This window comes from Leptonotus elevatus, chromosome 8, assembly GCF_054856555.1.
Source record: "Leptonotus elevatus isolate MCC_2025b chromosome 8, RoL_Lele_1.0, whole genome shotgun sequence".
Classification (NCBI taxonomy): Eukaryota; Metazoa; Chordata; class Actinopteri; order Syngnathiformes; family Syngnathidae; genus Leptonotus; species Leptonotus elevatus.
In genome coordinates this window covers 14,500,858-14,516,177 of record NC_141246.1, presented here as the reverse complement: position 1 = coordinate 14,516,177, position 15,320 = coordinate 14,500,858, and the positions used below count along the sequence as shown (strand labels likewise).

The 15,320-nt window shown below is 41.7% G+C and overlaps 2 protein-coding genes across 2 annotated transcripts; both read left to right on the top strand.

Moving 5' to 3' along the window:
- Positions 1 to 93: 93 nt before the first annotated feature.
- Positions 94 to 4,448, top strand: polg2 (polymerase (DNA directed), gamma 2, accessory subunit). Its single transcript, XM_086082377.1, has 8 exons — positions 94 to 2,267; positions 2,445 to 2,553; positions 2,787 to 2,892; positions 2,964 to 3,149; positions 3,298 to 3,435; positions 3,503 to 3,583; positions 3,663 to 3,763; positions 4,187 to 4,448. Exons 1-8 carry the CDS (start codon positions 1,802 to 1,804, stop codon positions 4,350 to 4,352), a joined length of 1,353 nt encoding a protein of 450 aa, XP_085938503.1. The 5' UTR covers positions 94 to 1,801; the 3' UTR covers positions 4,353 to 4,448.
- Positions 4,449 to 5,179: 731 nt separating this feature from the next.
- Positions 5,180 to 14,241, top strand: srp68 (signal recognition particle 68). The gene is made up of 16 exons (XM_086083725.1): positions 5,180 to 5,317; positions 5,703 to 5,769; positions 5,879 to 5,992; positions 6,246 to 6,441; positions 7,008 to 7,090; positions 7,189 to 7,298; positions 7,391 to 7,470; positions 7,551 to 7,691; positions 9,917 to 10,015; positions 10,123 to 10,184; positions 10,298 to 10,451; positions 10,544 to 10,638; positions 10,712 to 10,841; positions 10,950 to 11,025; positions 11,114 to 11,166; positions 11,991 to 14,241. Exons 1-16 carry the CDS (start codon positions 5,233 to 5,235, stop codon positions 12,216 to 12,218), a joined length of 1,773 nt encoding a protein of 590 aa, XP_085939851.1. The 5' UTR covers positions 5,180 to 5,232; the 3' UTR covers positions 12,219 to 14,241.
- The last annotated feature ends 1,079 nt before the right edge of the window (positions 14,242 to 15,320 follow it).

The window sequence follows — 15,320 nt, the reverse complement described above, 5'->3', positions numbered from 1 at the left end:
TACAGTACATACAAATAGTGATTTATACTAAGGAAAGTACAGTGGATATATCAAGTCTACACACTTGTGATATAAAAATCAAGACCACAGTACAATAAACAAAACTTGACACTGTAAATGCGTCTTACAACCTGTACAACTCCACAAAAAAAAATGCACGCATACACACCCTAACGGGATGTGGCAATGATTAAAAATTAACCAATAACATTTCAACCAAATCAGTGCTCCACTTAAAAAGTGCCCGTGAAGCCCCATTTTTTTTTTTTAAACATGGCCGCAGTTTTAATAATACATCGGATTTATATAGCGCTTTTCTAGACACTCAAAGACGCTTTACAATGGAAAGGATACATTATTCATGCACTCACGGCCCCTCCGACCACCACCAAACATTCGCACCTTCCATACACTCGTGTGTGAGTAGCACTGGAGGCAATGTATGTGATGTACCTTACCTTGCCCAAGGACACAACGACACGTAATTTAGGGAGAGCAAGGATCGAGCAGCCGACCTGGTTACCGAGCGATCGTCTTTACACCCTGAGTCATGGCCTCCACAGCTTCAGGTGAATTTCAATTGTTTGACTGTATCAATAAGGGAAGAGTACTAAATAATTCAGTCATCAAGTGGAGGAAATGTGGCACAACAGTAAAGAACTGGATGCACTTCCAAGATTGATGAAAAAACTGCCTGGTCGCTGCGGAAGCCTTACCTTAAACAAAATAAAATGGTAGTCGGAAAATTTCGGATGAAGCTCCCTCCGTCCCCTTTTCCCAAATTCCGAAAGATAACACGTGGTGCAGACAACACTAATCACCAAAAGAACACCATTACCTACAGTGAAGCAAGATGGTGAAAGTATCTTAATTGCTTTGGGGGCATATGCAGCTATTCAGCTCGAACCAGGGGCTTAAAGGTATAGGAATTATGAATAGTTCAAAATGCCAGTCAGTGTTGGTTTAAATCTTTAAGGCTTCTGCTAGATTAGAAAGCATTCAGGAAAAGCATTTAAACAGCAGAACTTGATTTCCTGTAATCATCAGGCAATCAGATGTCACTGTAGTGTACAGTTTTACAGTGCAATAACATCAATACCCCAATGTGCCTGCTACCATCACATGTTTATTTGTTCTGTAGACTAATTAACACTTAATACTTTGATTTTAAAATGTAATAATTCAACGTGACATTTTCACCATTTATTCCAAGCGAGTATTATGCAGTTTTACAAGCTGCACTCTGACTACTTTACATTGTTGCAAAGTGTTCTTTCTTCAGTGTTGCCCCATGAAAATAAAAATAAAACATTTACAAAAATGCAAATGATGTACAGGGCACCAGTGACCCCGGTGAGATATTGTACGTAGACAAACTATAAGAGTACAATAGATGGCGCTGTGGGCGACGTATGCAAAGTAAAGCAGAAAGTAAAATGAAAAACACTTCCGGGTTACATGCAGCCTACGAATTTTGAATACAACGTGATTTTGTTTGTTTATGATATGTAGACTAACATCTTGAGACATTTACTATAACAATGCTCTTAAAAAAAAAAAGTTTGAAATAAAATGGTTACAGTTTCAAGATGAGAGACGAAAAACGAGTTAGCTAAACAATGTTATGTTATAGTGTCACCTTGCTTAACTTTTTTTCCTCAACTCCTTTCACGATCTTTTTAAATACGTTTATTTCAACATCGGTGCATGTTTAGGTGCGATATTGAACGGATTATGTTCCTCTGATGGATTCATAGCTTCGATTTGACAGATTTGGCATTTTATCAGGTTGTTGCTCATAATGTTTAGCCACTTTGTACTGCCAAAGTGTACTTTCCGATCATGTACAACGCAACATACAAGAGGACGCTGCGGTCCATCAACCGATATGGATCATGTCAGGGCTCTGCTGCAACTCTTTGTGGACAGACACTTCATTTCATCTGGACACACCAACGCGGAGTTGTTTAAACGTGGGACCATTTGCAGCTACGGGCCACTGGGCACCGAGCTCAGACGGAACGTGCTGCACCAGTGGTGGCGTTCGATGACTGGATCAAAAAATCAAGTGTTTGGGATAAAAACGCCCAGCATCAGCAGCGTCAGTCAGGATGCAGCTGCTGGACAACGTGGACACCTGAGGGTCGTAGAACCTGATGACGTCCAAAATGTACTGGAGGAGACAGAGCCAATGAAGGAGCAGCTCGCCCGGAATGTGCAGATGTTTCTGCAGAGAGCACCTTCCTTGCGAACCAGCCTCATTCAAGGTAGCACAACAACCCTTTCTTTATCCCCCCCCCCTCTCTCTCTCTCTTTAGCATTCTTTGTATAAGTAAAGGGAAACTAGCAAAGTACGATTTTAATGATGCCGTGTCCCCGTTGTCTGTGTTTCTTCACTTTGAGATCTAAACTAACATTTTGGTGTGGTCTTTTTACTTTCTAAGGTTCTTTGGAGCAGTTTGTCCCCATATTTGAGTCGGTGAACAGGAAGATTCCATTTGGTATTGCTGAGACTGGAAGCTGTTTTCAGCCCTCAAAAGATGACAATGGCTGGTGAGTCTTTATCGACTCTCCAGCATTCCATTTGTGTGTCTTCAAGTGGGCCACACTAGACATAAATATGATTCGTAATGTTTTCCTTACCACGTAATGCTTCGTGGAAATGTGATGTGCAGTTTTCATGCAATACTGCTTACTAACCAACAAACAAGCAGCATCACAATCATGCTTGGCGGAGGTAATCATCCTTAACTGTGGTGCTGTAATTCCAAGATTCTTTCTGTCAGCCCAGCAGAAGTCACCCAGGCATCTCTTGTGTGGTTCTGCTCCCCTCGAACCTCCTCACAATGGTTGGACCACTGGGCTAGACAGAGGCTCAAGTGGTGGAGAAAGGTGAGTTCTTGATAGATACCTCCCAAAATGTGTTTTGGATAAATTGATGCCTTTACACCCCCCCCCCCCAGTTTGCCCTTGTTCCGTCAGATTTTAGCATCAGTGACGTCCCTCAGGATGAACTAGAGGGGGCGGCGTCACGCGGTGTGAAGATCTTCTACAAGTTCCCGTGGGGTCAGGAGCCCGTGGAGGTTCTGTGGAGCCGAGGAGACAGCGAACTGCTGCAGTTTCACAAAAGTGTACGCTCTAAACTGCAGGTCAGGCACAGCTATGTTGCGTCGTGGCTTCTTGGCGTGCTCTTTTAGACCAATCGAAATAATCAATGCATCTGGTTGCATTGCCGGCAAATGACACCTCACTTCAACAGCAATCCTGGTATTGTTTGCCGTTCTAAATATCCTGTAGAGTCAAGATGGGCGCAAGTCTATTCCTCACGTGGTTTCAATAACCGGGAACATCAATCGTGGTTTGTCGGCCTTTCTGGCCAACTCGCTGCAGCTGCACAATAGAGAGGACACCAAACAGAAGCTACAGCAGAGAAAGGTAATGACATCTGTAAAAAATACAATTCTTTTTATGTAACTGTCTTTCATCATGTCACTGATTTCAGGTTCTGAAATTGCATCCATTGTTGGCGCCAATTAAAGTGGCTTTAGGTATTGGTAGGGGAGCCACCATGGAGCTGAGGCAGGTCAGAGAAACACTTTGGTGATTTATTACTTGACCTTTGCTGAGTGTCATTCGTCATTCACTGTGCTTATGGACCGTAGGTTTGTGAAGGTCTGCTGCAGGAGTTAAAGGAGGCCAAAATCTCTGCTTGGCCCGGGTATCTTGAAACCTCAAAAACACCGATGGAGCAGCTCAACTCCAAGTAAAAAAGTTGATCATAAAAAAAATTAATCCACTACTCATAAAAAGTTGTAGAAAGATATTCTTTCGGGTGAAATTTGAAGATCACACTGAAATGTGCTATAACCTTGACATTGCTTGATTAAATATTGATTCAAATTAAACCAGGAAATGCTTTGGTCAATTCATGAATAAATCACCTGTTGTGAAATTCGCCATTCAGATTCTTGTTGGAGAACAGGAAGTTGTGCAAAAAGTACTGAAATGTTGATCAGAAGTAGGGTAACGTTTACCTGTCAAAGTAATACTATAATGCATTTTATGGTAATCTGGGGATTTTTTTTTTCAAGTGCTATAGTGTATATTATGATGTTCACTGTATTAACAAATAGCTCAATGAGTGTTAAATACTCTTTTGTGTGTGTGTGTGTTTGATGTATCGTAGGTATGATGAGATGGGCGTGCTTTTTACTGCGGTGATCAGCGAGAACACACTGGAGAGCGGCCTCTTGCACTTGCGCAGCAGAGACACCACCATCAAGGAGACCATGCATGTCTCGGAACTGAACAACTTCCTCTGCAGATATATTTCTGCTGCAGATAACTTGTAAATTATTACTCATGTTCGCATTGAATGTTCGTTCACTGCCTCAGTTTTGTATCGTAGTTCACCACTTGGTCAAGATGCTAATAAATGGAGTATTGCATCTTCAAAGGGGTTTTTGAACATATTTTGTTGTTCAGTACCAACAGACATAGTTTTGAGGTCACAAAGTATGTGATGAACTGGTTTGCACGAGAAAGTATAATCACAGCTGTTTATACTGTTTTGCATTTGAGTGGTTTCATAATCTGGTTTAGAAGTGCTTTCCATATAAATGTAGTATTTACCGTAATTCTAACTTCACTACTGCATTAGCATGAGTTGATGATTGATTCAGCAGTTCCAACATATGTACAGATTTCAATATATCTATAGTGAACTACCAGTGCGTATAATACACTGAGGCATTGTGGGAGCCTTGAACAATAATCAATTACAGAGCAGTGCTGTCACTGCAAGTTTCCAGAATTTCTTCAATACGGTTTTTCGTTTTTTTAATTTATTTTTTAAAATTGTACAACATGCACACAAACACTACAGTTTTTGTCAAAGTCAAAAACAAAAAAGAAAAGGTACATTTCAAAATTAAAAAGAAAATGGAAATAGCAACGGCTTTTCACATAGCTTATATTCCTTAATTATGCAAGTTAGATTATTAGCATTTTTAATTTTCATAAATCTGAGCGCTTTCGCGAAAGAAACAAAGTAATGTGTGTGTAGAAAAAAGAAAAAAAAGTGTTTCTTGAGTTTCGACTGATAACGCAGATGGGGAAAACTCGCGAGATTTTTCAGACTTTGCCCCTCCCTGCAGCGCCATTGGTCAATTTCGTGTACAGTTCAGCGTGTCTGCTGTCTGTGGCTGTGCTAGGTTTTGCCAGGATTTAGAAATGGCCACAGTCAAGCAAAACGAAGCGAAAGCTTTCTTGGATGAAAATAAGGAAAATTCACCTGGCGGAGGAATTGGACTCGAAAGTATCTTTTTTTTGCAGCGTTGTATATCTTTTGCGTGTTTTAGTTATGTCAAGACTGCCAACTTAGCTCCGAAGCTAACGTTAGCATGTTAGCTACGTGTGTCGGAGGCTAGCGATGTTAGGCTACGTGTCACACTGAAACAGACTGCCATTGGCAGACATTTCAACTTAATTTGCTAGCTCGCCTTAAAATGATTAAAAGTGGCATATCTATACATGACATGATAATGTTAGTTCGTGTTGTTTAGTACACGATCATAGTGTTGTTTGAAATAAAGATAGTTTTAAAATGCTGTTGTAATGGTGGGTGTACGTCGACTGTGGAAAAAAAAATGAAATGTTCGTTATTGTGTATGTAAAGCTTAGGTTCCTTAACTGCATCGCAGTCTTGCAAATAATCAAGGAGTCTCAGCAGCTGCATGGTCTCAGACATGGAGACTACCAAAGATACAGGTAAGGTCCTGTCTGGTACAGGAGAAGTGGCATTATTTCTGTAAAAAGATTAAACGTTTATGATCGTGTGACTCCTGCCATAAAGCAACCCCTACCTGGTCTTTTACAGGGGCTACTGTTCTCGTAGACTGCGTCGTCTACGCAAGACTCTTGGATTCAAGATGGGGAACCGGCACAAGTTTGTTGGGAAAAAAATTACAGTTGAAATGATTTCAGACAACAGGTAAGGAATGTCGTGACATATATTATTTGTATATTCTGTTGTATGAATGGTGACAGGTGCATACACAGGAAATGTTTATCTTCTGCCATCTAATTGTTGTGCCTGTCATTATAAGTCACTAGCATAGATAGATGACCATAGATGCATTTGTAGTAAATAATTTGGTTAAAATGAAACGGCGCTCTGGATTGGGAATCACTGATCTAGATATGTGTAAAGCCAAGCACTGACCTAGCTTGCTTCTCCTATTTAGGTACTTGCTGCTGGTTTTGATGGAAGCGGAGCGTGCGTGGAGTTACGCCATGCAGTTGAAGCAGGAGGCCAACACGGAGCCGCGTAAGCGTTTCCACCTGCTGTCTCGGCTCCGGAAAGCTGCTAAGCACAGTGGGAAGTTGGAGAAGCTGTGCGAGAGCCCCTCTGTTGATGCCAAGACTAAACTGGAAGCTCAGGTACACCTAAGTCTTTACTGATGGCGACGTGTGTAGGCCTGTCACCATAACAAATTGGTTGGGGTGATATATTCTCCCAGAAACTATCACAATAATGATAGGTTCATTGTTTTTTTTTTTTCTGTTTTTTTTTAAGAGCTCAGTAATTGTTCATTCGGAAATGTCATCATCATTGCTCTTTATTTGTTTTTTTTTGTTTTTTTGTTTTTTTTATAGGTAGGTTAATTTTTTTTAATGCCACTGGTTTAGTTATTATGTTGGTGTAAAAAAATTGTTAAAATGCATCCTTTTTAAATGGGAAGTTAAGTAAAAAAATAAATAAATAAATAAATATAAACAGCTTTTGATCCATGAAACAACAATGAAATTATATTATCACCCTATTCATTGCCCAACCACTCAGTCTTATAAAAATTTAAAACTTTTCCTCTTCCATATACCTGTCAATGATAGATTATTTGTGTAGTTTTTTCTTTTATATAATAATAATGGAGCTCTGTTGTTTTGCTTATCGTTTCTTCTTATTGTCCAGAGTCATTGATGTTGCATCTTGTTTTTAACTGCAGGCTTATACATCATACCTGACGGGGATGGTAGAGTTTGAACTGCAGAAGTGGAAGTGTGCCATGGAGGCCTTCAATAAGTGCAAGTGAGCCCTTTACACTATCTTTATCTCATAACATTCAGTTATTGTGTTACTTTTGTCATAATCAAGGATTGCCATAAATTAATCATTTTTTGTTGAAGGACCATCTATGAGAAGTTGGCAAGTGCATTCACAGAGGAGCTGGAAGCGCTGTATCGCCAGCGTGTCGACGAAATATCGCCCAACATCCGATACTGTGCTTACAATATAGGTAAGAGTGGTAGACAATAGTGAAAATAAATAACACTGTAATTATTGCACCTCTTGTCTTTTCCCCTCACCTATTGTGTTGCTGTCTTACAGGTGACCAGAATGCCATCAATGACTTGATGCAGATGAGACTGACAGGAGGAGGTGGAGGCATGATGGCTGAGAAACTAGAAGTGAGATCACGGATGTTGCTCACAAACAGAGGAATCACTGCTTCCAAATTTACCAATGCTCATTGTTCTTTCATTCCCAGACCCTGATCACTCAGGCAAGAACCAAGCAGGCGGCCACCATGAGTGAGGTGGAGTGGCGTGGGAGGAGTGTGCCCATCAAGATTGACAAGGCCCGTGTCTTCCTGTTGGGTCTAGCAGACAATGAGGCTGCCATCGCTCAGGTCAGTATTGCTACATGGTTTTATAGAGGACCAAACCTCCTCCACTATGGCCATTTTGGTCCCATTTTCACTCCGTAACTTGCCTTTTGGAGCACGGTTTTTACGTGTGCAAACCAAGCAATAGTATAAATAGTATACCTATTACCAGTTTGTATGGAAAGCCGCAGATGCCTGCCAAAATGTGAAAGTGGTACCACCAAAATTAATGCGCCTCCCACAAGTGGTTTAATTACCCACATTTTGTTATACACTCTGCAATGTCAGTGCCAACTGTAATTATAATTTGGAGTTTCAGTAACATTTTACAGAAAAGCAAGACTATCTATTTAAACCTATCTTTTGATATCTTTCTGTATAGGGGATGATAAAGAGGAAAAGTGTGATGAACAGGAAACTTACTGCTACGTACATTAGAAACAGGCCGAGATGCTCAGTACCAGATGAGAAATGGAATGAATAAAAAATAAATGACATACAGTACCCAAATGAGTAGGTGGCTACTAGGCAGATCCTATACCAATTCCAGCAACACCTTTATAGGCCGCTTGGTGACATTCTCACTCTGCAAATACCTTCCTGTTCCCTCTTCATTGCGTGTCTGTTAGGTACCTTCAAAGGGTAAATAGTTTAACTTAACCTCTTTATATCCTTAATAATCATGAAAGTACACTTGTACAGCTAATGGTTTTTTTTAATGACAGTTCGAGACCCAAATAAATTAAATTACATTATATAGGGAAATTTATTGGAATTTAGAACAACCTAGAAATCAGCCAGTGTCAGTTCCACTGTAGTCTGACACTTTCTTGGCTTTGCGTAATTCTCACCGGTGTGAAAATGTCTGGATGTAGTTTAGCGAACGTTCATAGGGTGTCATTGTCGCCTTTCCAGTCTCTCTTGGCCATTGGAAGCCACCTCCAGTCATTCCTGTGGGTTTTGTCAAAAGCGCTTTTTGCGGGCACTCCCATTACGCCCTCTGGCATTCAGCCTCGATCTTCGTACGACTACATTCTGAGCATATCAGTACGCACATACATGCAGGACAACACCCAGTTTGTGTGTGGGTGAAGATACAATAGTATAGCCATTTAATACTTAAAGGTCTGACTTCAGATCTAGACAGACACCCCCCCCCCCCCATAGAGTGAGGTGTAGATGCAAGAAGTCGGATGATCTCATGTTTTTGTTTTATTTCCCTCACACAATCATCATCGGCCTGTACGTGCTCGTTGTAGTGAAGAGCCACACTGTATGTGTCAGTCTGCTGCCCTCCTGTTCAACCACAGAGAATGTCGAACAGGTCCAGCAGGTTGGGCTGGGCGTATCGATGGTGCTGTTACGCAAGTGCACAACATTAAATACCATCATCACCCCTGAGGTGCACCTCTCGTGTGCCTCATCACAGTTAGGATTGCAAAACACACCAAACTGAAATATTGATACAGTGCATTTGCTGACCTTCACTATTTTCAGTCATGTTTACATGGCGTCTTTTTTGATTTTGTAGTTGTATCGATAAGTAATAGAAGAGTATTGACTTGTTTGTAAGGTAAAGAACAATGTGTCATTGACAATGACTTGTACCCTACATAAGGTGCATGCAAGAGTGCAGGAATGCATCAGTAGCCTGCTGGGCCACATACCTCCTCCTGTGTGTCGCCAGCCATACATTCTTGCTTCAAGTGTCGCACTTAAACTACTAGAGGTTAACAGGCCTTGGTGTGGTTGTGTGATTGACTTGTGCGTTTGCGATTTTAATCACGGCGAAAGTGAACGCAGGTGTCAAATTGAGATGTTGAGCAACACACCAGCATTCCAACTGAACATAGGCCTCCCTAATTCCTGCGTGTGAAGGAATTTGTCGTGTCCGCTTTGAAAATATGTCTGGAATTAAAATACTTTTATGGCATAGCAGAGTTTGGATATGAAAACTTGATGCAAGTCAACATCAATGTTGCTGAGGTCTCAGGTAACAACCATTCACAGCGTAGCTTCAGAAAACAGGTGAGTTGTGCTTGGTCGTTGCCTGAGCCCCTGAGCAACTTTGATGTCACCTTCAGTCGACAGCAAGTGGCAATTTTGCTTCATAACTCAATTTCCACAAATGTAATATTAATCAGAATGTCATGTTTAGACTAGTGAGGTCACATATGACATATTATTGTCAAGAAATGTTTAAGGTTGACTTCCAATTTAATGTCATCTCCGTGTTGCCTCTCTCAAAGGCAGCCAATGAGGAGACCAAAGAGCATCTGTATGAGACCCTGCTGGCCGAGTGCCGCGACACCATCCAAGCGGTGCGAGAGGAGCTCAAGACTGAGGCGGTACGATTATATCACCTTCAAAGTTTTTTATAGCTCAAGCGGAAGATGTTGCTATGACTGAAACGTTTCTAACATTTTTCACGTTTGATTATTGCTTGTGCTTGTAGAAGCAGCGAGAGAGGAGCTCTGACGCTGAAAACAAAGTGTCCAACATGCAGTTCTTGCACAGGTAGTCAAGATGATGTGGAGTGATGACAAATGTGTTAATAGTGACGTGAGAATCATTAGCATGGCTGCGTGAGAAGTGAAACATTTGCTTAAGTTGCTGTGGTCGTCCGCCAGCTACCTGAGCTACATCAAGCTGTGCACGCTAGTGAAGAGGAACGAAAGCATGGCGCACACGCTGCAGGCCAAGCTGAAGGAGCCCGAGGGGGATGAGAGTAAGAGGGGGCCCCGTCCACAGGACCTCATCCGCCTCTATGACATCATCCTGCAGGCAAGTGTGTGGTTGTGGAACATCCTAACCGCCGTGTCTGTCCTCCAAACACGGCGCCTGTAACCTCTAAATGCCTCTGCTTGTCCCCGCAGAGTCTGGCTGAGCTCTCCTCCCTGCAGGGCCTGGAGGACGACCACACCTTCCAGAAAGAGGTGTCCCTCAAGACCCTGGCCTACAAAGCCTACAGGTCAGCCAACGTACGCGTGTGAGCAATACCATCGCATCGTCTCTGATATTGACAATGTTTGTTTCCCTTGTAGGTGTTTCTACATTGCCCAGTCTTACGTTCTGGTGAAGAAGTGGAGTGAGGCTCTGGTGCTCTATGAGAGGGTCCTCAAGTATGCCAAGGAGGTGCAGTCGAAGGCCAAGAGCATGAACAACAGCTTTAAGGTTGGAAGCTGCTGCAGTGTCATGCTTGTCGAGCCTCAATTGAACTTTCAGAATGTGCGTCCACTGTTGGAAGCTTTGATGGATTGACATTGTTTGTGATGTCGACAGGATCTCCCCGATGTTCAAGAGCTCATCGCTAAAGTCAACGCAGAAAAATACTCTCTTCAAGCCGCTGCCATTTTAGGTGAAGACTTGAAGCTGCACTTTTTTTCCTTCTTTTTTTTTTTTTTGCCTGAAGGGACAAAACCTGACGATATGCATGTTTGTTTCAGACACTGGCGAGACTGTTGACGTCACCATTCCACAGCCCGTCAAAGACAACACGGTAAGAGGGAACAACTCAAAAGTCTATTTGGTTAGTGATATTTTTAAAATGTTCTGGCTAAAAAAGCAACAGGAACCACCACGGTTGTACATTATGATTACAGTAATTTCTGGACTCCAAGTTGCTACTTTTTTCACTTGCATTCGACCCTGCGACTAAATACAAAGGTGCGGCTTATCCATCAGATCACAAGGGAATGCGTCAGGCAGAGCAAAATAAACCAAATGAGCCCAAAAACGAGAGTGACACAATTTGCACCCTCATTATGGAAAATAAAGTAGCGGGAACCCGGTGCGGTAACATTAAAACATTTTTATAAAGTGAACATTTAAATAAATCCATCAATGAAAAGTTCCCTGTATCTCACTGAGAGTTTGTAAAAGGTTTCAAAAGATCTTCGCAGACAGTGAAAAATTGTCGGAATATGTTTGAAATGTCTTTGCGATAAGTAAAAAGTGTCTGCGAACATCTTACAAATCCTGATGAAAACCATAAATTCCCTACGTTCGCAAGCATTTTCCGTTCAGTGAGATTACCAGCTTTATCGGCCTTTAGATTTTGTCAAAATGCCAAATATTGGCACCAATAATCGGCCCGTCTGATCTACTATCCCTACTCTCCAGTTGTCAGCCTTAATGATTTGAAAATTGCTAGTTAAAAGCGGTTCTCTCTATCTTGATGCTAGTTTTCGAGCACAGCCTTATGCCATGTAAGTGTTAACAAAACACTCGCATAGAATATTATTGGTTTGAAACAATTTGTGCGAACGCCCTAAGAAGCGCTTTTCCGCTTTCGTCACGGTGTCTGTCCTCGTCACTCTCCAGCCTCTGTGCGACCGTTTGGAGTCGTTCCGCCTGGACCCGTCCCTGGTGGGCAAGCATCCCAACCTGGTCCACTTCCCGCCCGACTTCCAGCCGATCCCATGCAAGCCTCTTTTCTTTGACCTGGCTCTCAACCACGTGGCCTTCCCGCCCCTGGACGACAAGGTGGAGCAGAAGGTCAAGAGCGGCCTGACCGGCTACATCAAGGGCATCTTTGGATTCGGCAGCTAGAACATGAGGAAGAAGTAAATCTCCCCCCCCCCCCCCCCACCCCCCGCTGTCACTTGTTAGAATCATCTTTCTTGAATGGTTGCTTTCAGTGCCTCCGCTGCAAAAGAAGCAGATGAGTTTTGGAGAATGGAATGTCATGAAATCTACCTGCCATGTTTTTAATGACTTGTCATGGTTAAACCGGTTACCATGTCTTAATATTTACAGCCATGTTGTTTTGTCCCCACTGCATTTGTAGTCCCCCCAGAAAGCCATTTTGACACAGTACACTTCATGAAACTCTCATCGTGTGACCTCACACACCTCATTTGTTTGCTTTGTCCTTTTTCTTCCCTCCGAGTCCGCCCTGATTTTTTTCTCATTTGTCAGAGTTCACATTTAATCACTGTGGAAGAGCTAACTGGTTTAGGCGATCAGTGCACAAGGCGGCAGTTGCTTCTCGATACATACATAGATGGTGCTTAAGTCATGCGGAGTGGGCCATCCTCTTTGAATTTAGGCAAGCTCGGAGGGAAGAAAACGGAGACAAAAGCGTGTGTTCGAAAATGTTCGCTGGGCCCATTCGGAAATGCTGAGGGGAGTTGGAACGTAATGGCACACTCGTACCGTCAGAGTGGAGTTCGGGCATTTTCAATTGCACCCAAAGTTCAAGTTAAAAGGAACGTTGATATAGTTGAGTGGGACATGGTCACGTTTTACAGTATCTCACATAAGTCAGTACACAGCTCATATTTTGGTAACTTGTTTTCATGGGATGGTAAAGAAATGACACGTTGCCACAATGCAAAGTAGTCAGTGTACAGCTTTTATAGCTCAACACAAAACCATTGTCTAAATCACTGGCAACAAAAGTGGAAATGTCCACATGGTATCATTTTGTTAAACCGCTGTATTGTCTTAGGCGCCACGCTGCTGCTTAGTTTGAGGAAGTTGGCACTCATATAACATCAGCCATCTTTATGTAGAGCTACAATTTTTTTTCCCCCAGATCCATGTTGAACTGCCAGTGACCGTGAGAGAGTGTGCGAGTAATTACACACTAACATACCTGAGGCTCTATAACACAAACTAGCCAAATGACACCAGGGATGTACGATGGCTAATAGGGGCCAATTTGGACATTTTCATTTAGGGGTTAACTCACTTTTGTTGCAAATGGTTTACACATTAATGGCTGTGTGTATTTTGCGGTGGACAATAAATGCAACTACTAAGTTGTACACTGTAGCAGTCATTTCTACATAAATATTCACAAAAAAACGTGACAGGTGTACTTAGTCCCCAAAGCATAAATCTGCTGCCTGATGACCATGTTGGAATCTTTTAAATTTGTGTGTATTTTTTTTTGTTTTCAGTTTTACCACCATCACAAATATCATCCGTCTGTGGAAATGTTTTGTACTATACAAAGGTCTTAGGTGACTCAGTTAGAATTACTGAAACTAACAAAGAGATGGACAAATAAACTTGACACGCCACCAGTGTTTATTTTTCAATCAGTCTGGCCTACTGAATGAGCTCTATAAATTGCAGTTGCGCGCGGTTATTATAGCAAACAACAATTTGAAGGACTCACAAGGCTTTTGCACAGTACTATGTCTTAAGGCCTTCAGAATACAAATTTTTGACGTTTTATCCATTTATCAACCGCTGATCTGTAAATGTACAATACAATTTGTCCCTGTTTTATCATGGGTTCCATTTTACAGTGGAAACATAATTCCAAGTCATAACAGTAAATACAATATTTGTGTGAATAACACTTCAAGGTGGTCGATATTAAAACAATGAAATTTTAGGCCACTACGTAAACTAATCCATTGTGTGTTCTTTGTAACCTAAAAATGTCATATGTTACCACGCTAAAAGGACACACTGTATTTTGCCACCTCCTGAGTTGACCCCGCCCCCTTTTTTGTCATTGTAGAAAAGACTTGGTTCAAATGAGTTGTATTTTGGAAGCAAAAAAAAAAAAGAAGAAGCTGGATGATCTGAATACATCATTAAAATATATTTACACCAACCGTTTGATTTAGTTGTTCTTGGGATGACAATGTGACTATAAAGTGTGTATTTGCAACGTGAACAGGTTTTGTAGCGGCGGGTGTGTGCAGTGTGGGATGACTCAACTGGGCGTGGATGTGTGTGTAGGAATATTGTGTACATCATAGCTCGCATTAACCACCAAGGCGTGTTAGTCGCTCGCCGGCAGACAGTGGTCTCGCTTGCATTTTTAACATCATAGGGGACCAATCAGAACGTCCCTTTTGGAAGCATGTCAAGCTTTCATGTCTCACCTGCTTCACATTCCAGCGCCACGCCTGGATGGAGCGATGATGTGCCGGATGAGGATTCCTGCGTGTTGTGCTGAATGAGCCGTGACCGGGTTACTCTAATTTGCCCAAAATTCTTTCATTGTTCTTTACGCTTTGAAGTTGACTACATTCTTTTTTGCTTGACTTGCTGACATTTTTTTTATGGGAAGCAACCACACCTTCAAAGTATTTACAGGACGTGCCATACACACAAGGTTGAAAAATCGAATGTAGTTAATGTTTCCTTTGCGTCCAGACTTTCATAATGGACTATATGCCACGGAGGGGGCGTGACTTGGGGGTTTTCACTTATCAACTTTGTTTCCGTTTCAATTTCACTCTAGGAGCCATTTTAACTGTGTTTATGGTACATTCTGAACAAAGACGAATGTTGCTTGGTTTTTCGCATGACTTTGTGGGATACAAACGTAGCTGCTTCATTTATTTCGCCACAACAGAGAGGCTGCTCCTCTGATAACGATTAAAAAAAAAACACTGCTAGCTGGGTTTTTTGCTAAAATTGTGATTTTATTTTTATTTTTATCAGCTGTAAGTTTAAACAAGTGAATACACTTTACGCCAACTTCCTCGAAATGCTAGCTTCCCTTACACTGGGAAAACATACGACATATTGTATTATTTTGCCTGTAACTAGCATACAAACCAAGCAAATTGTTATAGTAGTCAAACAAAAACCACATTCCATCACATTTGGAAATCAAAATAATTCTCACAATTCAACGATCCAAAGTCCAATGCTTTTCAATGGAGGGAGGGTCATTTCAAC